Genomic DNA, 24544 nt, shown 5'->3' with positions numbered 1-24544 from the left:
TTAATAATAATAATTTAAATTGAGAACCAGAGTATGAAATACAATTGTTAAGTGACGGTCAATATTACGGCTTTATAAATGGTTATTGATGGTTACGACCAGGTTCAATCTGTTCGCAGGATAATTACAAGGAAATTACAGGACTTTGATTGTTCAATGCGTTGTAATTAGAAACAAATTGTATCTACGATCGTTATTAACGATTATTTGTCCTACGATTATTTCAGTGAAACTATGGTGATAAGCGATAAAATTTATCTGTGATAATATTGTAACATATAAACCGTTTATACGTTGAAAGCGGTGCAAGTTCGTCTACTTTGTTTTCATTTTGTTTTTTTATCCTTCGAAGTATCTAATTTTGCATTTCAATCGATCGAACAAGAGATTGATAAATACATGCGGTTCTTTTTTCCAACGATTGTTATTATACGAATCGTTTGAAGGAAAAAAAAAGAAATTATGTTTTCGTTGATCATACTTTTTATTTTATATTTGATATTGATCGTACGGATATATTAAATTAATACGTATTTATATTGAAATTTTATTGAAATTGTGTTTTCAAACTTTGATATTCCCTTTTTTTATTCACACTTTTAATGAATAAGTATAAGAGTCGTTCATTCATTTTTTCTTTTCGAAATTAAAACTTACACCGATTTCAAAATAAACGACAAATATATTCGTTCAAGATATATTTTAGTGTCAAATCGTACGTTTTTTTTTATTCTATTTTGTCGTCTTTTTGGCAGATAGTTATATCTATGTTTTCAATTTCTGTAACTCAAATCGATCCGAACGTAGGAACGATAATTTAATCGCATATAAATATATATACGTACTTACGTATATTTTGTTCTTTCTTTTTTCTCTTTTCAATTTTTCTTTTTTGTGTTTTTTAAAGAGTCAGTTAATTCCCGAAGGAAGAAATTTACTCGGCAATTCGTGCTGTATGTAATTACAAGGTGGTAGTTACCTAACGAAATTGACCCTTGAACTTAGGTCAAAAGTCTCCTCGAGCGGTCCAGCCATATCATTTCGTCAGTGAATTTTTATCTCCCGTTTAAAACAAGTACCGTACAGAGGCGAGCTTTTTTTTGAAATATAAAGTGAAAACACTCGAGAAGGTAAAGTTCATAATTTGGAGAATTTTATCTTAACGTTTTAATTTCATACGTATTTGGATTCGTTACTTTGAGAGAAATTATTTTCTATTATTTTACTAATACGTTAGTAAAAAAATATATATATATAATAAAACAAATAGCGTATAATATATACATATATATTTTTTACTATTTACTATACTATTTTTATCATAAAGTACAGTATACAAATGCATATGCATACGCATACACTTAAAATAAAAAATACTGTATGCATATACGTGTATGTTATTTATATATTTATAATACTATGTTTATAATCAATATAAATATATATATTTTATTTCTATCAAGATATATTTGAAGAAAAAATTCTTAATTGATCAATCATCTAGGAAAATTAGGGGAGATTTAGCTAGAGGCATATCAAGAGGCACATGAGAGCCAATTACTAAAGCGAAGAGAGAGGATAATTAACATCTTTGATGCCATCCACCGAAATTACTTGCTCGCTTAAACGATCCTATATACATATATAGACATATAAGAACAACCTTCTAAGTTCGTTCAACGTGAAAGCACTATGAAAAATTTAATTAATAATAATACATAGTATCAAACATATTTTCAATTTGTTATTAGATCGTAACTTTAATAATTTCCAATTCAGGTATCGCATGATACTTGATGAGTAATGATGTTTACCTGACGCTAACACGCTCAGTAAATATCCAATCATGCTATGCTTCCGGTTTTGTCATCCCTACCAATTAATTTCCTCTGACAAATTTATCACGTAGATTTCACCTGATAACATGAAGGCTTGATCAAAAAGAAAAGAAAAAAAAAAGAAAGAAAGAAAAGAAAAAACAGAAAAAATAAAATAAAATAAAATAATAATAATAATAATAACAATAATAATAATAATAATAATAATAATAATAATAAAACAATCTTTCCATTTAAAACAAATTGCCCACCGAGCGAAAATATTGAAAAGTGGAAATATGAAAAACTTTTCAAGCGTTCCTCTTTCTAAATTATTAACGAATAATACGATCATTCCATAAGAATATATTATGTAAATTATAAAGCAAATTTATTTAATGTATGTATGTATGTATAAATCAACGATAGAAACACATGACGTTCTATCATTTCGAATTATAATCGATGGCTTGATATTCGATAAGAATATTAATAAATATCATCTCATCAAATAATAATAGTCAATACTTCTGAATAATTACGGAAACGGTTCACGATCATCTTTCGTTTTCTAACTAATCGAAAGGATTTTATCCTTTCTCTGCTCTTTGCAATCGTATCTATAATAAAAAAAAAATGGGGTTAAAAGGATGCCGGAACGTAAAAGCTCGTGGCGATTTAACGAATTTATTTCGGGATGCATAATTGGATTTACTTATACTATGCTAACGAAAGCTTGATTCTTTCTTCTCTCTCTCTCTCTCTCTCTCTCTCTCTCTCTCTCTCTCTCTCTCCCCCTCTCTCTCTTCTTCTTCCTCTTTCTCTCTAAAATTAGTATAAACAAGTATCTATCTATCTATATAAGTATCTATCCAATCAGATGTCGTACTAAATTGATTTCGTACCGAAACTTCAATTTGCAAATTAAATAAATAATAAAATTAAAACTTTGTCCTACAACGACGAGACTGATTCCCGATTAAAATAGAAAAGAAAACGAAAGAAGAAAAAAAATTTTAATTTCGTTAAAAAACGAAAGCTACCAAAACAAAATTGACTGTGTTCAGAGATCGATTCGTTTCAATTAATTTGATATCTACGAGTTTGCAGTTTATCGAATCACGAAAGAGCCGAACTAATTTCGGGTTTAAAATATAAGTAAATAAATAAAATAAAATAAATAGAGAAAGAGAAAGAGAAGAGACAAAATTGGACGCGTTAAACGACGAAAGCTATCGCAAGAAAATTGACTATTGTTAGATCGATTCGTTCCAAGTCATTTGATATCTGTAATTCTGGAGTTTGTCGAATACCGAGAGGGTTAAATTCGCGAAAAGAAAGAAAATACACTTAGATATTTTAGGTATAGTTCGAAGCAACGTAACGACGAGCCTCTTTCTTCGAAGCGGTTCGTTTGGCACTTCAACTTTCTTAATTCTGTAAGAGGATCAAAAGTTCAGTCCTGAACTTCAAACTTTGTTCGTTCGTTCATTCGTTCGTTCCTTGGTTCGTTTCTCTTGTGAACCGTTATAAAATCATTGAGGTAAATAAGATCATTCGAGCTAAACCCCGAATTTTTTTTTCTTCCCCATTTTCTCTCTTTCAATCCAATAAAAATAATTCTGATTGATGTGAAAAGGAAAAAGAAAAAGAAAAAGAAAAAGAAAAAGAAAAGAAAAGAGAAAAGGAAGAAAGAAAGAAAATCATTGACGAAGAATTTATATTCTTTTTTCTTTTTTTCTTCTTCTTCTTCTTCTTTTTATAGATTTATTAATTAAATTATTTAGATTGTCAAATATTTATAAATTATTAAAATAACTAAATATTTAAATTATTCTTTAAATAAGATCGTTCGTTTAAATAACTCCCAATTTTTTTTTCCTCTTTTTCTCTTTTTAAATCCAATAAAAACAATTCTGATTGATATGAAAAAGAGAAAGAAAAAAGAAGATAGAAAAAACGAAAAAGAAAGAAAGGAAGAAACAAAGAAACTTATTGACGACAAATTTATAGTTTTTCTTTTCTTCGTTTCTTCTTCCTCTTCTTCTTCTTCTTCTTTTATACATCAAGTATCATTCATATCATATTTCCATAACCACCAGAGAAATGTTTTTAATGGTGTCCAACTAGGAAACAGTAGATGTCGTTAAAAGGACGGCCGATGCATATTCATGTAGGCAACACGTAATTCAATTCTAGGACCGTACAACATCAGTAATTATTCCGCCCCTGTTTTGTCCCTACGTGTGGATTTTTTGTCTTTTTTTTCTTCTTTTTTTTTTAATTTTATACGTCGATTAAAAATAAATTACACATTCAGAACAACGAATATATATATATATATAATAATAGTTTTTTTCAGTTAGGAGTCCTATTTTCTTATTTCGTCGATTCCTATGATTTCACTTGGTTGATCTTTTCGACATTTTCTGTGCGCACTCGCTTGCTCGATTCTCTATCAATTATTCAACAGTGATCTTACAACGTCGAATTTAGTTCGAAGGTAAAGCCAAAGAGAACTGTGTAAAGCATTCGAATACGTATGTATACATAGATACAACAAATGTATGTACAGTGTATATCGTGGTTTGGTATTCCTTCGCTCGAGTTAGTTTACCAAACTTGTTACTGAACAAGACAACGAAGAAGTAAAAAAAAAAAAGTTCTTTTCGTTCTCTATTTTCTCTCCTTCTTTAATTTCTTTTATTTTTTTTTTTTATTTTCTTTTTTTTTTCTTAACACGTTCGTCGTAAAACAAATCTTATTAATCAATACCAAAGACGATAAAAGTCCTAGAGATTCTATTGACAAAAATAAAAAGAAAAATAATCACTCGTTCGTTTAATTCTCTCGATGACTGAACGAAACAAAAATAATAATAATAATAAATAAACAAAAAGGATCAACAAAAAGAAGAGAATCGAAAACCCTTAACAAACGATAGCAATACGTTAAACCATAAGAAAAATCAATTAACCATTAAACGTAATTTGACTTTAATGATATCAAAAAAAAAAAAAAAAACAAATAAATAATATCGTAAAAATTGGAAAATTCTATCATTATAAATTCTATTATCTCGCTATGTTGTCTAGGGTTTATCACATGTCGATACGTGTTTCGGATAACCCATAAAATGGGATTAACAATGATGGCACATACTACGTCATAACCAACAAAGACCAAACCTACAGCTACGCTACTCAACTAATCGCAATAGAAGCTGAGTAAGCTCCGGGTAGGTTTATTAACAAGAGAAACTCGACGGGGTTCATGGAGTTAGGCATACCGGAAACGTGGCCAGAAATTTCACCGGAGATGGAAATAGCCGAGATTCTATTCGGTTTCGTCGATAACGTGATAACTCGCGAAAGAGGATACGAGTCTTTGGGGAGAGAGAATGAGAAGAGAAGAGAAAGGGGAAGAAGAAAAGGGTGAACTGATTTTCAGAGAAAGTTGACACGAGTCAGTTAGAATATATATCCGACAATAGTAAGCTCTGTCTTCGGTCCTTTGTAATAAAGGTATAATAGACAAACTCGGAAGTTAGTACATAGTTCTTGGTAATAACGAGCTAATGGCTTTCTATAAGAATCTTCGAAAGAGAGAAAGAGAAAGGGATGAACAAAACGAATAATAAAAACGATCGATGACGAACGTGTTAAGAGAGTAAAAAAGAAATAAAAAATAAAAAAAAAAGTGAAAAAAAAAAGAATTAATCTAGTTATTGGATTGCGATAATAGTAGAGGTTAGTAGAGTACTAGACAGACAGACGCCAGTTCTGTGTCTGACAACTGGTAACAAAGGATCGAAAATGATCAGACAAGAGTAAATGGAGAAGAGAGAGAAGGGAAAAAAAAAGAAAAAAAAAAAGAAAAAGGAAGAGAGAGAAAAAAACGATTTTCAAACTTTACAAGCATGGTTTAACAAATACAACTCGATGTAATAAGAGATATTGAAGAATGATAATAAAGTAAAAGTATGATATATATATATATATATACACATATTTTATATAAAATTAATATTATAGTTCCTTCGGGAAATATTAATTTGTGTCTCGTAATGGCTGCCGATTGATTAAAAAATTCGATGAGAAATATTGACTTTTCATTTCGTTTCGTTTCGTTTCGTTTCATTTCGTTTCATTTCATTTCATTTCATTTCATTTCTTTTCTTTTCTTTTCTTTTCTTTTCTTTTCTTCTTTTTCTTTTTACAGGCTCAGCGGTGGCAATGATAGGAGCAAATTTAAGGTTCGGCATCGGTGCCTCCGGAAACGTAACATCCAACGCCACCAAAGTATTTCAGTGTCATCCTGGTGGTGTTGCTGAAGCAACTGTTATATTCAGTCTTGGTGCCCTTGGAATGGGTGCTAATATCATACTTATGTCATTGATACTAGTGAAGCGACAATTACGAAGGTATTTTGAAAAAAATTAAAAGAATGTCTTAGAATAATCAAAAACAATTAAAAAACTAAACTTATGTGTGTATATACATATATATACGAAGTGTCCCACTTATCTCGAAAAATTGGAATATCTCTGAAGATATTGAATTCTATTAAAAAAATTTTGATACGAAAGGGTACATCGTTTTCTTTTTCCTTTCTTTGCAGATCAATATCAAAGTCAAATTTATTCATTATTTATTTCTTCTTTTTTTTTCTTTTTTTTTTTTCTTCGATGGAGTTAATTATATTTTTCTTTAGCAAAGTTTGAATGGAGTTTAATGTATTAAAACAACGTGCCATATGAGATGATTTATTATTTCAAAATTGTAGTAAATTATGAGTTTCGAAGGAATATAATCCTGTATCGCTGGTTACCAGCTATTAGGCTGCATTTTGTAAGAAAAGGGCCAAACTTCTTGCGAAATAAACTTCGTTTACTTAGCTCGTTAGTAATTTGAGAAACATAAATAGAGATAAAAAGTTTGGCCATTGTTTACAGCATGAAATCTTCTAACAGACGGCAACCAGCGATACAGTTTTATATATTCCTTACGAACTCACTAATTTTTTTAATATAATTTATAACATTTTTAAATAACGAATGATCGTATACGATAGGTCGTTTAATACGTCTTGACGAATGAGTCTTATCGAATTATAAAATATATATACATATATATACATACAGTATCATTTCAAAAAATTAATTTGACTCTCTATAAAAGAAAAAAAAAAAAAAGATATTAACACTATATTTCGTGTTAAAGAAATCTATAAAAAATTTTATTAGTTGATTCAGAATCTCACGAGATATTCAAATTCGAGAGAAATAGGACACTTTATATGTACTACATATATAATACTCTAATTTATATATATATATATTTATATATATATATATATATATGTATGTATATAAGTAGGTCTTTGATATAAAACGTATGAATTACAAATGACACGAGTTTTTTAGATGGTCTCAGGGCTTATTATTTCATCAAGCTATGGTGGATTGTGCAAGAGCTGCAATTTTACTACCCCTGGGCTCGAGTATTTTGAATTGTCAGCCAGTTAACAAATGCTCTCTAGTCGAAACAGCTTTCCTACTACTTGTAACAGTTTCAACAGTGAATATGCTTACAACTGTGTTAAATGATAGTCCCATATTCCCTGAGAGCGATGAGGAAGTTGAGTTAACCGCTCCTTTACTTATGGATTCACCGCAGGTAATATAATAGTCGTCAGATAATCATTGAATATAAAAAAGAACAAAAAAAAATAAATAAATAAAAAGAAACGAGAAAAGAAAACGTAAAAAAGAATCGAAAGATTTTTTTTTTCCTTTTTTTTTTTATCGAAAATCGATACTGACCGATTAATATTATAAACCACATATTTACTGACTCACATTTGAAATTTGTTACGTTCCATTGAAATTCGATTTCGAACGAGTATCCTAAAAACTCTGAACGAGATTAATTAATCGTAACGTCATGACTAACGATATTAAAAAGAATTATTATCCGATGATTTCGTCGAATAGTCAATCGAATTCATATTGATGTTAACAGATTTAAAAAAAAAAAAAGAAAAAAAAGATAACACCAATAACAATTTATTAACGAACAGTCCAATCCTATCGATTGAAAACTTAACCAGAAAAGTAGTAAACATATTAAAAAACAAATAAATAAATAAATAAAGAAACAAAAAATTTATCAATGGGCAAGTTTATATGAACGATATAAAAAAAATTACTTTTCCAAAAATAAATTTTTCATCTTGTCAATATATATACACATATATTTATTTATTTAACTACTTGTTGAACGTAAAATAATAATTCGTTGAACGTCGATAACAGAGTGTTTATTTAAACGGTCGATAAATAATGTTAAAAATGATGTGTATTTGATATGTGTATGTAATTTTGCAGTGTGTACTATTTGGTACCTTTATGATATGGTTCGCTAGCATAACCATAAATCTTGGTCCGACGTTTCTAAGCGGTGCACTGGCAGCCAACACAGAAAGTGGACACAATGCACCGAGCTGTCCACTGGTGCATGGTCCCTTTCGTCACTACATTCTCAACGTTCTTTGGATCGTCATAAATATAATCTGTGTGGCACTCACACTTTTTCATTTACGAAAACTACACAGAGACTTGACAAAAGCTAATATAGAAGCGGTACGTTACGTGTCCGTCCTTGATATTAATTTCATCGGCGTTGTCATAAAGAAGGAAAACAAAAAAAAGAAAGAAAAAAAAGAAAAGAAGAAAAAAATGTAAATGATTAATTAACCATACTATAAAATATATTTTTAGGTTCGTGTAGCTGATCTTGTTACTACATTGGTCCACGTCACTGGTGCTCACCAAAGAGGATCGAGTACCGTTCCTTGTGAAGATGACACGAACGATGCTCGAACTCCAGTGACACCAAAAGTAAAACTAAATTAATTCTAAAGTATTTTTCTTTTTTTCTTTTTTTTTTTTTTTTCTTGCGATTTAAAACTCAAACACAAATCTCTTTTGATTCATACAAGTAGAAGAAGAAGAAAAAAAAAAAAGAAAAAAGAAATGTGTTCCTCCAAGTAAAAAAAAAAAATTCAATTTTACTAATTATCCTGCAATCTTCAGTTTATTAATGAATCAATTCCATAAATACGACATTTCATAATCAAAATTTCTATTTTACATATCCATTCGGTTTAGTTGTAAATAATAAAAAATAATAGATATTATAGAAAGAAAAAAATAATAATTATAAATTCCTTGTTTATAATGGAATGTTTATTTATGAATCTCGAAAGAATAAAAATACGATATTTTCATGATCAAAATTCCTACTATTTTGTGTTACTATAATTGATTCATAAAAAAGAAAAGAAAAAAAAAAAAAAACATCGATAATAAATAAAATTCTTTATATATAACAACGTTTATATTTATGATATCAATCTGATATTTATTTTCAGAGAAGCAATGCTCTGGAGGAGTACAGAAAGATGAGAAATTATTTGAGAAGAATGGAACAGGAGGGTGTGCAAAGGGTAAAAATGTTCCTGGTTATTACTGCAGCGTACGTGATATTTTGGGGACCACTATTTTTCGTCACGCTAGTGCATCATCCTATCATAGGAAACGCGATTGGTTATGAGGTATAAAAAAATATGACCTTTTCTTTTTTTCTTTTTTTATACTAAACTAAATTAATCTTTTATAAACTCAATTATTTCCTTTTCTTTTTTTTCATGCTTAAGCAAAGTATATGATCCAATATAGCTGTATATATGTACACTGATTCTACTCTTAATATACATAAAATTTTCTAGGATACAATTTTCTAAGTACTTTATTTAATTCATTTGGAGTAAACCGAAGGAAGGATCAGTGTATATAAATATACTATATTAATTTTTACTTAGGTTTTAATATAGATCCTATGGGTATTCCATTAATGGATAATGAAACACTCTCCTTTACCTGAAGATCCTAATCCTACAGACTCTACCTAACGACCTCAGATTCATCTTATCTCTTTTAATTTTAAATGCGCGTGTAGTAAAAGAATTTTAAATGCACCTAGTAAAAGAATTTTTAATACGACTTGAATAAAATAAGTCGACTCCGAGTAGAATTTTTAACTATCTAAACAATAGTAAAAAAAGAAAAAAGAAAGAAAAAAGATAGAGATGTTTTCTTTCTTTCCAAAACTATAATCAATAAATTTGAAATTTTATAAAAGAAAATAATTAATAGAAAATTTAATAAGTCACTTTCAAAATGATCTAACAATAAATTATTATGATCTAACATTAAAATATCTTGACACTTGCCTTTGTATCAATTAAAAATTATTTTTCTATAACGACTAAAAGGGAAATTAACTATATATACTCTTTCTTTTCTACATAATATAAAAATTTTAAGAATAGCATGTGTGCGTATGTGTGTGAATGTACGTGCGACGAAACAAACATGTTTTGTAATATCTCGAATAATTTAGATCACTTTTATAATCATCGACTCAATTCTTGACTTAAATTCTTGACTTAAATTCCTGACTTAAATTCCTGACCTCAAAATTACATGACGTTATATACATATATAACAGGGAGGGACAATAACTCTGATCAACTTACATAGATATCTGAATTTTTTTAGAGATATAACGAAGCAGTAATAATTTTTTTACAAAAAAAAAAAAAAATAATAATAACAAAATAAAAAGAATTGTTTCTATTAAAATTATTATTATTATTATTATTATCAAAATTAAAAAAATTTTAAAGCAGATGTATTTTTTCCTAGGTCACTTTGCACATAGCTTATGTGCATGCCTTCGTCAATCCAACCCTTTTTTTGACCTTACATAAAGGTCTAAGACAAGGAATGTCGGATGTCTGTTGTACCTGTTGCGAGAGCATAGCTCGGTGGATTTTAGGTACTACAGCAAATAATACTATCCAAAGTGTACAACCACCAAGATATGAACCACCATTGAACGTACCATCTCCACCGGATCCACCCTTAGTACAGCCTATATCAACAGCTGCTTGCGATCTCACTGATGTTGCACTTTTGAAACCACCTTTACCACCTAACGCTAAACATCTAGTCGTTGTAAATATATCTTCATTTCTATATCTATATATTATATATATATATATGTATATATATAGATATGTTAGATCTATTTAAAAATTCTGTCCATTTTTTAAGTATATATAAAAAAAAAAAAAACAAACAAAAAGGAGGAAAAAGAATAATTTGTTTTTATTTCTAGTAATCTCTATCAATCCAAAAATACGTCATAACATTTTTGCTAATCCAAGGACAAATTAATTTCGTAAATCTTAACATCTTAAACATTCAACATTTTTATACAATAATATTGGATAAATGGAGGTATCGAGAACGAATAAAAATATGATTGACATAATTGAAATGATTCGTCGATTGAAATGAGTAAACGAGAAAAGATTAATAATATTTCATTAATTCTTTCATCTCGATAAAAAGTTTGGAAATTTTTCCTCGATAAAAATATGATTCCATTCGTATGTCCTTAGAAGTTAAAAAATTAATTCAGAAGGGACAGAACTTTTATTCTAAAGTGGATCTAATATTTATAGGTAAACGTTTTTTTTTCTTTTTTTTTTTTTTTTTTTTTTTTGGAGATTAAAGTCATCTTAGCATACATAATAACGTTACAGGAGGATCAAGTTCCACCAGATCCATGGAGTTTAATTTCAAGACCGAAAAGTACATCGAGTCTTTATGAGGAAGAATTATCAAGAAGACCTAGTCTTTTGTTACCACCACCACCACAACTGAATGATCTACAAATGACGAGTCCTACTAGCAGCGATCTACCCAGTGAATAAAACTTTCGAACTATTATATATATCGATATTATTATATATATATACGTATAAAAAAAAAAAAGAGAAAGAAAAAAAATTCTCGTTTAATCAAAGGGAAGATTATTGTATCGTGAAAATGGACAAACTATTTGTCCGCTATGTTTCCTCGTAAAAAAAAAAAAAGAGAAAGAGAGAGAGAGAGAGAGAAAAAAAACGAAATAAATCTTTCTAATCGGATTAAAACGAAGGGTCATCATCGTGAAAACGTAATCGATTTAGGATATCTATCTTGAAATTTCTTCAATATTGCACAAACTCTAACTCGAAAAAAAAAGAAAAAAAAAAAAAGAAAAAAAAACAAAAAGGAAATGGAAAAAAAAAAGCGGAAAGAATTATTTCTAATATAAATTCGTAGAGATTAGAACTGGCACCTCTTTATCGATCCCCATGGTACGAACTGATGTAGAAATAAAATTCGATTGATATAACTGTTATATCGAGACGTTTTTGTCCGTTCTAAACTAATCTTCATCCGATGGAATAAGTGTGTGAATATAATTTATCAAAAATCTCTATCAGAGAGCATCTCGATATACATCCTTATTGTTAGATATACATATAAAAAATATATACATATATGCAAAATATTTGTAAAAAAAAAAAAAAGAAAGAAAGAAAGAATACTTGTACGAAACATACGATTTCCATCTCTCCTTATTAGATTCAACGAACGAATTAATCGACAACTTTTTACTAACCATTTTTATTCACCTAAGATTAGACAGCAAAATTAATTGAAATGTTTAGTCATGAGATAGATGACTATGATGAATAAAATCAAATTAAAATTATAGAAAGAAAAGAATGGAAAAAAGTACGCTTATTACAATATTCATGTTATCTTACTGAAGAAGAATACATTTTTTTCAAAAAGAAATAAAAAAAAAGAAAAGAAAAGAAAAAATAAACGAGCTTCGGAAAGTCTAATTTTTGATTTTTCTTTCGCAACGTTTGAAAATGTTAATTTAAAATAACAAATTCCTACGTTGAAAATATTATATTTCGTATATCAATCGTGATTTACGTATCTCAATAGTCTTTTTTTTCTTTTTTCAATTAAGGGAAAATTGAAAAAAAAAAAGAAAACAAAACAAAAAAAAAGTAATGTAGATTAATAGTATTAATCACGTATAAACTATGCTGATAAACATAAAATAAAATGAAACTTCGCGATATGAAGTTTCGAAAGTATTAATAATATAGTATAAGTATATACATTAAATTATATAAAATATAAATATATCATTGTAATTGATAGCTTTTATAATTTTCTCTATGAGCGTACTATTAAATGTTGAATTGAATCTTTATCAGCCGATGTTACATTGCACAACGGTGTGTGTGTGTATGTGTGTTTTTGTGTGTGTATGTATGTATAAATATATATAAATATATATATATATATATATATATATATATATATCGCTATCTGTTGATTGATAATTTCATATAATTTGTAGTTATAGTTCCACTCAATGCATATTGCATAATGACATTTGATAGAATATTAGTTAATAGAATCAATAAGAAAAAAAAGTACATATATGAAAAAAAAAACATAAATAAATAAAAAAGAAAATGGCGTAAATATATGATCGTTACAATTTAACGAACTCTTCATCCTAATAATAATAAGCGTACTTAACGTATTCAGTGAAATAACAGACTGAACTTTTCATTGATAGATCTAATAAAAAAGTTTTTGACTTTGCTTTTACGTCATTTTATATGGAATAGATTCGTAATAAAAAAGAACTAGACAAAAAAGACTAAACAAAAAAGAAATAAACAAAAGAAAAAAAAAGGAAAAGAAATAGAAAAAAGAAAAAAAACATACGAATGTAACTCTTGTACATATATATATGATATGTTGTGTGTATGTGTGTGTGTGTGTGTATATATATATATATATACACACCTACATATATAAAACGTATTAAAACGAGAACTATCTCTCGATTAAATATTATATCTAAATGTATCTGTGATCGCTTATTATTGTCCTAGCATCGTTAAGCAGCAATGACATAAAAAGAAAAAGAAAAAAAAAAAAGAATGCAAAAAAGAAGTCGCAATAAAATAAATGAAAAATATCTATATGTTGATTATGTTAAAAATTATGTATCGATTATGTTAAAAAAATCTATGTCATGATATGTATCTATAGTTGAAAATTATATATATAAGTAATTTATGCAATATAATAGGCATCTATACATGTATATGTAAACATTGATAATGAACGATTCCGTTTTCTTATAAAATAATTATGTGTATATATATATATATATATATGTATGTATATATACACCTTCAAATATTTTTTATGTGAAAAAAAAAAAAGAAAAAAAAAAAGAAGAAAAGAAAAGAAAAGAACAAAACACCCTATCGATCTATCCCACACATTAATACCTTATCTAAATTTTTGTTTTTCCTTTTTTAAATTTCTCATAGTAATCTCATATACTTTACGACGGAAAATTACAAAAATTACAATAATCAAGTGAAAGGATTAAACATCATTTATGAAAAATATTTCAAAAATAAAAAATCGAATGTTAATGCTTAAAAAAACAACAAGTTGATCAAGACTGTATAAAGTATAAAAAAGTAAAAAAAGAAAAACGAAAAAAGAAAAAAGAACGAAATGTTGAAAACTGATATTAGAATAATACAGAATTTGTTACGAAGCAGTCTAATGCATATCAATGTACAGCTATTAATATACGGTATATATATATATGAAAATTAGATGATCACATTATAATAATTAGATAATGATAGAATATTAAATTTCAATCTTTTTATCTGCAAACTTACAAAATTAATTACCGATAAATATTTTCCATTTATTTCTGCGCGTTATTGCATAATTAAAATTGAAACGAAAAAAAAAAATATATATATATATATATATTCGAACATCAATAATCAAATATACAAATTAACTTTATATATAAATCCCCTTGATCATAAGTTACATTTCTGTAATGTTATTTCATTATTATCAAACGTTATCAACGTGCTCGAACAGTGCTATCTAACGGATAAATCAGTCAAAATTTTCAAAACTCTGCTCTAATTATGTATCATGTGTTTCACATATGTTTAAAAAAAAAAAATACATATACAGACATACACCACTCTCTCCCTTCATAAATAAATAATGCTTCAAACTTATTAAAAATAACTCATACACGTAGATAATCGCGCAAATTATTTTGAATTAAAATAAAAATTTGAAGAATATATTGATTCACAGTATATAAAAATTTATTTACTTATTTCAATAGATAAAATAAATATAAAATAAATAAAACAAATGTTAAAATTTTATTTAACGTTGCGAAAAAATTTTTTTTAAAGATTAACAAATCTTTTTTTCTGAATGAACACATATACGGAGTATCGAAAAGTCAAAACTACTCCGAGTACCTGATTCTATCTCTAAATGTAGAATATTATTACTCAAGAATATAACCCGATCCATTAGATACCCATTAGATACCGAGTATTCGATAAAATACATAAGATAAATGAAAAATACAAGTTTAATATACATTTATATTAAATTCATTATCGTCACATCGTTCAATCACAGAGTTCGCTTTACTAATGATATTTAATCGTATAAAAATATTTTTAATTTAATTTATCCGACAATATCGATTTAATGATATCTCCATAAAAAAAAAAAAATAAAGATATCTAAGATTCCAAATAATTCATTGTTTTTCATACTTTTATTATATATCGCAAAGAAAATATAAATTAATCGAAAACATTATTAATATCAAAATAATCAGATATTTTTCATTTACCCGAATTTATCTTCAGTAGTACTCAAATATCCGGATACAACTCGAATAGTAATAATTGTAATATATACATATCTGTCTTGACTCTTCACAATCGAATTCAATCATTCCAATATTCCCACCCATAATATTTTTATCCTTTACAGATACTTAAAAAACGAACCTCCGACGATATTTATTTCCTCTTGTATTGAACAGATTTTCTATTTGAAAATTTTACTATTGTACACATTTACATGTTATATGTAAATATAACAAAAATGAAAGACGGCTTTGAAAGCTTTAAAACTCTTAATCCTTAAGGTATTCTCATGTTAGTAATATTATTCGAATGCAAAGAATCATGTTATAAATATATATATATACATATATTTTTATTGACAATCACTTACCTGTTCAAAACCTCCTAATATCTCTGTTGTGTCCATCGCTGAGTTGACAACAATACACCTGAGCTTTTGTCCTACCAAATTAGCTAGCAATCGAACCACATTACTCTTTCCACAACCAGATGCACCGACCTATTAAATATAACGCACAAACAAATTAAACTTAAGCTCTCAGGAATGATATAAATATAAATATATGTTACATCGTAGAATGTGTTGTGTCACATATACGCATATAAAAAATATATTTAAAAAGAAGTAAAGAAAAAGATAATACTTACGAGTATAGACATCCAATTCATGTTAATACACTGCATAAGTTGTTTTAGTGTCCTTCTTTGATCTCTCAGTAATAACAAATTTGAATTACTAGTATATATCGCAGACCGCGATATAGCCAACTTTACATCATCTATATATAATGTTTCTTCTGTAATATATATAGAAGATTCAGACGATGAAAGTGGATATTTTTCAATTGGGAAATATTCTTGATATATTTGTCGAACCTAAATATAATATTAAATATTCTCCTTATAAAAGAAATTACATTAAAATAATTATAAAAATGATATAGTGTTCTGTTTATCTCACTCTTTGCTTGTCTTCCTGCGTTCGCATTCGACCGACATAAATAAGCTCTACAGTGTCTCCAGGATTATAGTAATTGTTTTTAAATTCTTTACTACAGTCGTCCCGTTCTTTCACAGTTAATTCGCACCACCTACTAATATCTCGTAAATTTAATTCCCAAGGTGAACCAGTATGACCCCAGATAACACCAATTTCTGACGCCAATACGCTATTAAATTTAACCATTGTTTTAATAAGTTCATCTGATAATTGAGGAAATTGTACGTTAAGTATGAACACTAAATCATCTTCGGTTAAAGTATCAATGAAAACCTGTAATATAATGTGATCAAATAAATTAAAAAAAAAAAAAAGAAAAAGAAAAGAAAAATATGATAATTAATAATTCATTTAATTATATATTTAACCTATATTTAATAATAATAAAAATATATATATTTATCACAAAAAACTTACTTGAGTAAATCGATTCAAAAATGATTTTGGAAGACCTCTTCTAGCACCACCTTGTTTTAATGGATTTTGACATCCAAATAATCTGGTACCTGACTTTACAGAAAATGTTTTTCCAAGTTCAGGTATATAAATTTCTCCTCTGTGATCGAAACAAGCATTGAGACCTTCTAACACAGACTGAGAAGCTAAATTTAATTCATCTAGCAAAATCCATTCGCCGGCTTTCAAAGCTCTTAAAAACGGTCCGTCTCTCCATGAGAATTCACCGCCTTGACCTCCTTCTACTGGAAGATCCGCTCCAAAGAGATCAGATATATCCTACAAAAAAAAGAAAAAAGAAACAAAAGAAATTATTAACATCAATGGAAATTGCAAATGAAAAAAAAAAAAAAATATTATTTTACATACCGTTTGATCACTCAAATTAATTCGAAGTAATGCATTTCCTGATGCTTTCGCCAATGCAGAAACAATACTTGTTTTTCCTACACCCGGACTTCCTTCTAATAATATTGGTTTATTTAATTGCAATGCTCTTAAAAGTTTCAATGCATTTAATTTAGTAGTAGTCGGTGAAAATGTAAATTGTATATCCTGGTGTATGTTAGTGGAGCCTCTTTTAATATAAAACGGTGCGATACCAAATGTATTATTTATATCGTCGAAAGAAACATTACTTTTTTCAGAAAATCCCTCGTATAAATTAGAACGCAATGTATCTTTAATTTGATATTTTATATAGTTTAAAGCGGCATCTCTGAACTCGAATAAATTGGATGATCTATAAAACAAGAAATTAATATTTTATTGATATCATATTTATTCTATGAACAAATTATTATAATTTTATACTCACTTTTCTGAACTTGTTAATCCCGATCCAAGACTGTCAATATAAGTTAAACAAGCTCCATGATAATATGCATCACTGATATTTAATTTCATTGTCTCATTGCACGTGCATATATTTATAAAATGTAACCAAGTTAATATATCACGTATACTAACGACTAATTTTTTTCCCACGTCGGTTGTCGGTAACCATTGAATAAAAGATAATATTGCTTTAGCGATCGGTTGCTTGTAATCTAACAACTTGGTATCAAGATTATGTATTATTATATCGTTTAAATCGTTCATTGCTATACAAGGCTCGCACCAAATTTCTGTAAAACGATTTCTAAGTGCCGGTGACAATTCTTTTTTCCCATAATCACCACCGGGATTCATAGTACCAATAAATACAAATTTTTCATCGGCCATAACAGTACTGTTATCCTCCTCGTCCGTTAATTTCAATCCCTTTTCGGCCAAAAGTAAACTTCGTTCGGGTTCTTATATATATAAATAAGGATATTTAATATAAAATGAATATTAGATAAATTATTTTCATTATTATTATTATTTCTTTTTTGTTTTTTTTATTTTTATTATACTCACCAAGCAACGAATTTAATCTTTCCAAGACGCTGTCGTCCGCTAAAGAAATTTCATCGGCTAAAAAAAGATCACCCTTTTGCATAGCAACAATCAATGGACCGTCGACCCATTCGAAAAGTTTCGAATTTTCTACGTTATTACGTTCTCTAACTGGTCTTAAATTACCAAGAAAATCAGACGATTCCGTATGCAAATGACAATTAATACTACGCATCGTTTGTCCATTCATAGCGGCAATTAATTGGCATACAGTTGTTTTACCACAACCAGTTTCACCCACTAACAAAACTGGTTCTTTAAATTGACATGATTTCTTTACTAAGACCGCCATTCTACGCATATGATAAGTCCAAACTATATGTTTGAAATATGCATTATTTTTATCTAGTATCTGTTGCAATATATGTCTCGTTACCGAGGACGTTTTATCATTCAATGAAAATAAATTATCCGGATCAACGTCTCTCTTTAAATGTTTCTTTATTACTTTTCTTATCTCATCTGCTTCATCCGTTTTACGAACCTTTGCAGCAAGAACTAAATAACCTTCGTCCGCTAAATGCTGACTCCAATCGTAGAATTTATCATCAATGATATTTGGTGCTAATCTATATCGTTCGCCCCATCGAAAAAGATCGCGCAATGTAATAAAACCTATATATAATAAAATATAATAATATTATTAAAACTGTATTAAAATATATTATGTAAACTATATCAAAATATAATAAGTCAAATATAATAGTATAAAATAATTTTCAATTCCAATATATTGTTATATTGTTTAAAAAAAAAAAAAAAAGAAAAGAAAAAAAATAATTATGACATATTGTTATATGTTGAAAGATTTATTAACATTAAATTGCAATAAAATATCAGATACACATACCTTGTTTACCAGCGAACGCAGCTGTGCTCTTACGTCTTATCTGTAAATCTGTCATAACATTAATCACCTGCTTGCAATAAGATTCAGGCATTTGACATCTTTCATGCAATATTATTTGTAATTCGTTAGGAGGAATCTCATCAAAATGCAATTCGACGAATCTGTTTCTGAATGCTCGAGAAAGTACCTGAACAAAATGAAATTAGTTGAAAAAATAAATGTTAAGATCCAAGAGTCTGAACAGTTGTAAGCAAGGGTCATAATTTTCACGGTTTTCGTTGATCTAATCAGGTACAATACACGTTTTTACCTGGAAATCTTAATCCTATGTATTGTTTTACATTCAGGTTGCAAACGATAAAGGAATTTTTTTAAAGGCAATAGAAAAGAAATGAGTCTCTACGGACAAAGAGAGAGAGAGAGAGAGAGACGGAGATTTAATATTCTAAAGAACAGGTAAAAATTTCTCCTGGCAAACTTTTCAAACATTTATCGACATAAAAAGGACCCTTCTTTGCCAGGTACATACATATATCCTAGGATATAAAATCGTATAACGAAAATTAAAAAGTCATAAATTACCTTTCTACCACCGTATAATCCAGGCGGATTTTGTGTTGCAAAAAGCATAAAATTATCGTGCGCTTTAATGACTTGTTGAGTTGTCGGTATAAACAATTCTCTGTTATCATCGAGAACTCTATTTAATGCTTCCAAAACATCGCTCGGTGCCAAATTTAATTCGTCCAATATGATCCAATGACCTGATACAGAAAAAGAAATATCAGAAAATTTTTACTTCGTTTAAAAAAAAAAAAAAAAAAAAGGAAAGAAAAAAAAAACAAATTTTTATTTCTCGTACCTTGACGCATTGCTTCTACAAGTATACCTTCTCTAAATACCAATTTTCCTGTTTCATCGGCAACATAACTTCCGACGTATTCTTGAAGATCCGTGTGCTCGTGATTATTTATTCGTACGCAAACATTACCAGAAGCTTTAGCTAAATATGTTATCAAACTGGTCTTTCCTACCGATGTATCGCCTTGCAATAAAACTGGTATTTTTCCTATGGACACTACTCTTACTAAATCTTTCAAATTTCGTCTAACAGTTTCAGTCAAAATATACTGAAATCGTAAAATAAAATATAAATTTTTTTTTTTCATAAATATCATTAAAAAAAAAAAATAATAATAATAATAATAATAATAATACAACTCACATTATTTGGTCTTTTTGGTATTAAAGTACCTTTCACAATCCAGTAGCCTTCGAAACATATGTAATCCTCGTCGTTTCCACATTTTGGTTTGGATATAGGACAGCCAAGGATCGCTTTTAAATTCTTATTATCCAAAATAGCAGAAGAAATCATTTTTTGTACAATTGGATGAGAATCATAATTCAATTGTGTCAAGAAACTTAAACAAAAAGCTTCGTATAACGATCTCGTGATATTTCCACAAGGATTTGATCCAGCAATGCTTAACGCACGACACAAAGTTCTCAAACTGTAATGTGGTTTATGACCAGTACCATCTAATAATGTACGGACAGCTTCTTTCCTCACATTTAAATAAAATTTAACGATTGCTTCTTCTTTTTGTATAGACAAATTCATGTTTTGAAGATATGAATGTACGAGAAGTTGTAGATCAGAACGTTCAGTCAATTCGTCGATATAAAACTCAGTAAATCTATTTCTCAATCCAATCGGTAAATCCTTTTTCCCAACGTCGGTTGCTGGATTCATACATGCAAATACTGTAAAATCCGGATGTCTTTTTATTGACTCATTATCTCCACGTTCTAACAAAGACAACGAGCCAGATGATTTTTCCAATAATCCTGACAAACATTCCAATGTTTCGGCGCTTGCTAAATTAATTTCATCCAATAACACCCAATGTCCCTCTCGTAATGCCTTTATCAAACTTCCTTCTACAAAAGAAAACGCCAAAGAATATTGAGCCTTAACTTGTAACTCTAACTTTTCCAATTTCTCTGACAATTTTTCCCATTTCGTTTGCAATTCATCGCCACTTTTTACGTTCTCTTCATTCGTGTCATCTTCGTCTCGTTTTTTCTTCTTCGAAGTTTCATCTTTTTCAGTTAAGACAGATTCTTTCTTCTGATAACGTTCATGTTTTAATTTCTTCAAAGCTGCGTTAGTACTATAGCTCATTAACGTTACAAGAGTTTTCCATCTTTGCTGTTTATAACACAATGCAATGTGTTCCAAAAATGTTCTGTTTGGTTCGAGAGCAAAGTATGACCGAAATAATATTAAAAATTCTTCTCTGATTGGAGATATTAAAAATTTCAATTCAACCGGTTTGTAACCTCCTAAAAGATCTGCGCTTTCACTTTGTTGATTCATATTTATTACAACCAATTTGTGGCCCGTACTTTGTGCTAAATACTGTATAGAACTTGTTTTTCCTGTACCAGTTTCTCCTACTAACAATACCGGTTCCTTTTGAGCAACACAACATGCAATACGTTCAAGCAAGCATGCAGATGGTCTTGTAAAAGAAAAATTTACTTTTGTCTGCACCATTCTTGCATACTCCGATTTTTTACATAATAATTTTGTCCTACCAGCTATAAAGGAATTAGGATTTAAGCTGATAGAAGGTTTATACATATTGCAGAAATATTCTGCTTTAGTCTTCACTATACCAAGCTTATCAGCGATCGTTTTTATCAAATTTAATCTTTGTCCTAAAACAATTATTTATTATAATTATTATATTTTTTTAAAGAAAAATAATCGGGAAAAAATATGATGAATATTAATGAATTATTTTATACCTTGATCGGAGACGGAGCAACAAAAGATATCTATCGCATCTTGAAAAATTTTCAAAGCAGAATTAGGCAAAGAAACATCAAAATCGACAACAGCTCGTGAACACCACTTCATCAAATCACGCGTAGATATTTGTCTTCCGGTTTTTAACGATGAATTTTCAAAAGCGTTGTTTCTACCATCATGATCACCCATAGAAAATAATAAGAAAACATCTATCATTCTATTGGCAACAGTTTTTAATGCTGGGAATAAAGTCTGTATCAATATTATTAATTCATTTAATGAAAATCCTTCAACGTTTATACAGAACCAATGTTTTTGTAACAAACTTGATGCACTTGAAATTTGTTTTTTAGGTCCAGTCACTGATGGCATTAATCTTTGCGTAACGAACAATTGGAAACCACTTCTAGCATAAATGTTATCTCTATATCCTGGTACGGATAATGTTCCAGTTTCTAACAAGTTACTTAAAACACTTGCTACATCCAAAGCAGCACTATCAATGTCTTCCAAGAGCAACCATTTTCCAGCAATCACTGCTTGAGTCAATACACCTGGTTGCCAAACAAATTCTCCAGGTATATCAGTGCATCTATACATGCCTAATAACATTTTTGAGTCTGTTTGATCGCCCAATTGTACCTTGGTAAAATTGGAAGAGTCATGTCCTGTAATTTTTGCTAAATATTCAACTAGAGCAGTTTTTCCACAACCAACTGAACCTTGCAAACATATACACTTTCTAGATGCAAGTGCTATTGCCAAACTTTGAAGACTTTCTTCCATAGATGGTACGGAAACTAACGTAATATCATTATTTATTTTGTTAGCTTTAAAAACCGGTAATAAAACATTACCAATTGATGTCAAAGATGGGATATCCTTAAGTACTACCATCATATTTTTCATACTATCTGTTAAATTTTCTGAAGCAAGAGGTTCCAGATTTTTTTCTTCGTGTTCAGTAAGAAATTCTTTTATATCGCCAATTAATATTACCGCACAAGATAAATGAACAGCCTCCGACATACCCAAGATTATACTGATACATTTCAAAGCGACCCTGGAAAATATTAAAATAATAATAAAAAGACTATATTTTTTATTGAAAAATCAATAATCGATAAAACAAACCATTTTACTCTATTGTCTTTGTGTTGCAAAAATTTATAAAATTTGGACCAGTTCCATTTGTGTTTAAAATGTGTTATAGCAGCTGACAAAATGTTATAACAAGCTAATACAATATCATAGTCTGAAATTTCTAACACAATATTAACGATTTCTGAAGATTTTGGTTTCTTTGTTAATATGAATTTCTCTTCTGACTCAAATGGTGCTGGATTACAGTCAAAATATTGTAAAACGTACCTAAAAAATAAGATATATATATGTATATATATATATATAACTTTATTTTATCATAATAGAATAAAAAATAATTTAAACTTAACCTAGAATATAACTGTTTATACTTACGTAAGTAAATCAGGATTTATATTGATCAATTTAGAAAGAACAATGCAGTTTCTTTTGTGAATAAAATCTTTATATGGTCTATAAACATGTGCACATCCCATAGGAATAGCTATAGATACAAGAGCAGGAAGTAATTGAGGAAAACAATCGGCTACATCTTTTGTGCAATCTGAATTTAATAGATAGTCACTTAATGTATTTAAAACATTTTCATAATCTGCCGCATTTAGTTCCTACAAAAAAATAACACGACAAATACTAAATACACTTAACACATCTAACCAAAAATTACTGTAACCACATTGCTACCTTTAATGTCAATATTTTATCAAATTTAAGTCGATATTTCTCATTTCGTTCACAGAAATCACATAAATTTTTTATAACCATTATGTAATCTTACTTTATTTAACAAATCATAAAATTATTATAAAATGTTCACACGAAAGAATCAATCGTCGACGATACACATGATTCAAACATTTAGGTTAGGAAAATGTGTTTCACTCGCGCACGTGTTATCATTAGAAACATAGGACAGCGCCTCTCAAAAATTTCGTGTTAGAAAATGTAAACATAGTATATTATTATTAGGAAATAAAAATATCGAACATTAATTTTAACTTACGAAAATTAAAACGACAAATGAAACAAACTTGTTTGTTTCAAAACAAACTGATGTTTAATGAAATCTTAAATTTTTATTTTATTATTTAAAAAATTAAACGAATAAAAGATTTTTATTATTCTCATTATGATTATATATATATACATATATATATATATATATATATATATATATATATTTAATTCACAGGCTCGACAATAAAATATCGAACAAAACAAAAGAGTATTCCTATAAAACATTCGTAAGAAAATTAATAGAAAAAATTTATTTTGCAATTTTCTACAAGGTCCGTCATGAAATTATTATACGAAATATCACTTAACTCTAC

The 24544-nt window shown here is 28.4% G+C and overlaps 3 protein-coding genes across 7 annotated transcripts in view; 1 reads left to right on the top strand and 2 right to left on the bottom strand.

The window, feature by feature from the left end:
- Positions 1-13062, top strand: part of LOC122636311 — a 56513-nt gene extending 43451 nt beyond the window's left edge. For 3 of the 5 annotated variants that reach the window (XM_043827399.1, XM_043827400.1, XM_043827398.1), the window contains 7 exons: positions 6039-6240; positions 7243-7495; positions 8206-8460; positions 8599-8718; positions 9252-9434; positions 10588-10899; positions 11493-13062. In XM_043827399.1, the coding sequence (XP_043683334.1) occupies positions 6053-6240; positions 7243-7495; positions 8206-8460; positions 8599-8718; positions 9252-9434; positions 10588-10899; positions 11493-11663 (1482 nt within the window). In that variant the 5' untranslated portion in view covers positions 6039-6052 and the 3' untranslated portion in view covers positions 11664-13062. The remainder of the gene's footprint in view (positions 1-6038; positions 6241-7242; positions 7496-8205; positions 8461-8598; positions 8719-9251; positions 9435-10587; positions 10900-11492) is intronic. The other 2 variants (XM_043827402.1, XM_043827401.1) reach the window with 2 other exon arrangements.
- Positions 1-24124, bottom strand: part of LOC122636307 (midasin) — a 107626-nt gene extending 83502 nt beyond the window's left edge. The window contains exons 1-15 of the mRNA XM_043827388.1: positions 23898-24124; positions 23589-23821; positions 23244-23480; positions 22106-23172; positions 20514-22015; positions 20151-20418; positions 19871-20052; positions 19289-19475; positions 18400-19053; positions 17816-18293; positions 17368-17740; positions 16960-17277; positions 16504-16815; positions 16191-16418; positions 15913-16041 (exon numbers count right to left, since the gene is read on the bottom strand). Of these exons, the coding sequence (XP_043683323.1) occupies positions 15913-16041; positions 16191-16418; positions 16504-16815; positions 16960-17277; positions 17368-17740; positions 17816-18293; positions 18400-19053; positions 19289-19475; positions 19871-20052; positions 20151-20418; positions 20514-22015; positions 22106-23172; positions 23244-23480; positions 23589-23821; positions 23898-23978 (6249 nt within the window). The 5' untranslated portion in view covers positions 23979-24124. The remainder of the gene's footprint in view (positions 1-15912; positions 16042-16190; positions 16419-16503; positions 16816-16959; positions 17278-17367; positions 17741-17815; positions 18294-18399; positions 19054-19288; positions 19476-19870; positions 20053-20150; positions 20419-20513; positions 22016-22105; positions 23173-23243; positions 23481-23588; positions 23822-23897) is intronic.
- LOC122636310 (probable ribonuclease ZC3H12C) overlaps positions 15688-24544 on the bottom strand; it is a 36341-nt gene continuing 27484 nt past the window's right edge. The window contains exons 8-9 of the mRNA XM_043827393.1: positions 16768-16772; positions 15688-15702 (exon numbers count right to left, since the gene is read on the bottom strand). The gene's annotated coding sequence lies outside the window, so the exon portion shown is untranslated. The remainder of the gene's footprint in view (positions 15703-16767; positions 16773-24544) is intronic.

This window comes from Vespula pensylvanica, chromosome 21 (assembly GCF_014466175.1).
Source record: "Vespula pensylvanica isolate Volc-1 chromosome 21, ASM1446617v1, whole genome shotgun sequence".
NCBI lineage: Eukaryota > Metazoa > Arthropoda > Insecta > Hymenoptera > Vespidae > Vespula > Vespula pensylvanica.
Note: the sequence above shows the minus strand (reverse complement) of the source record. Positions and strands in the feature narration are given on the sequence as shown.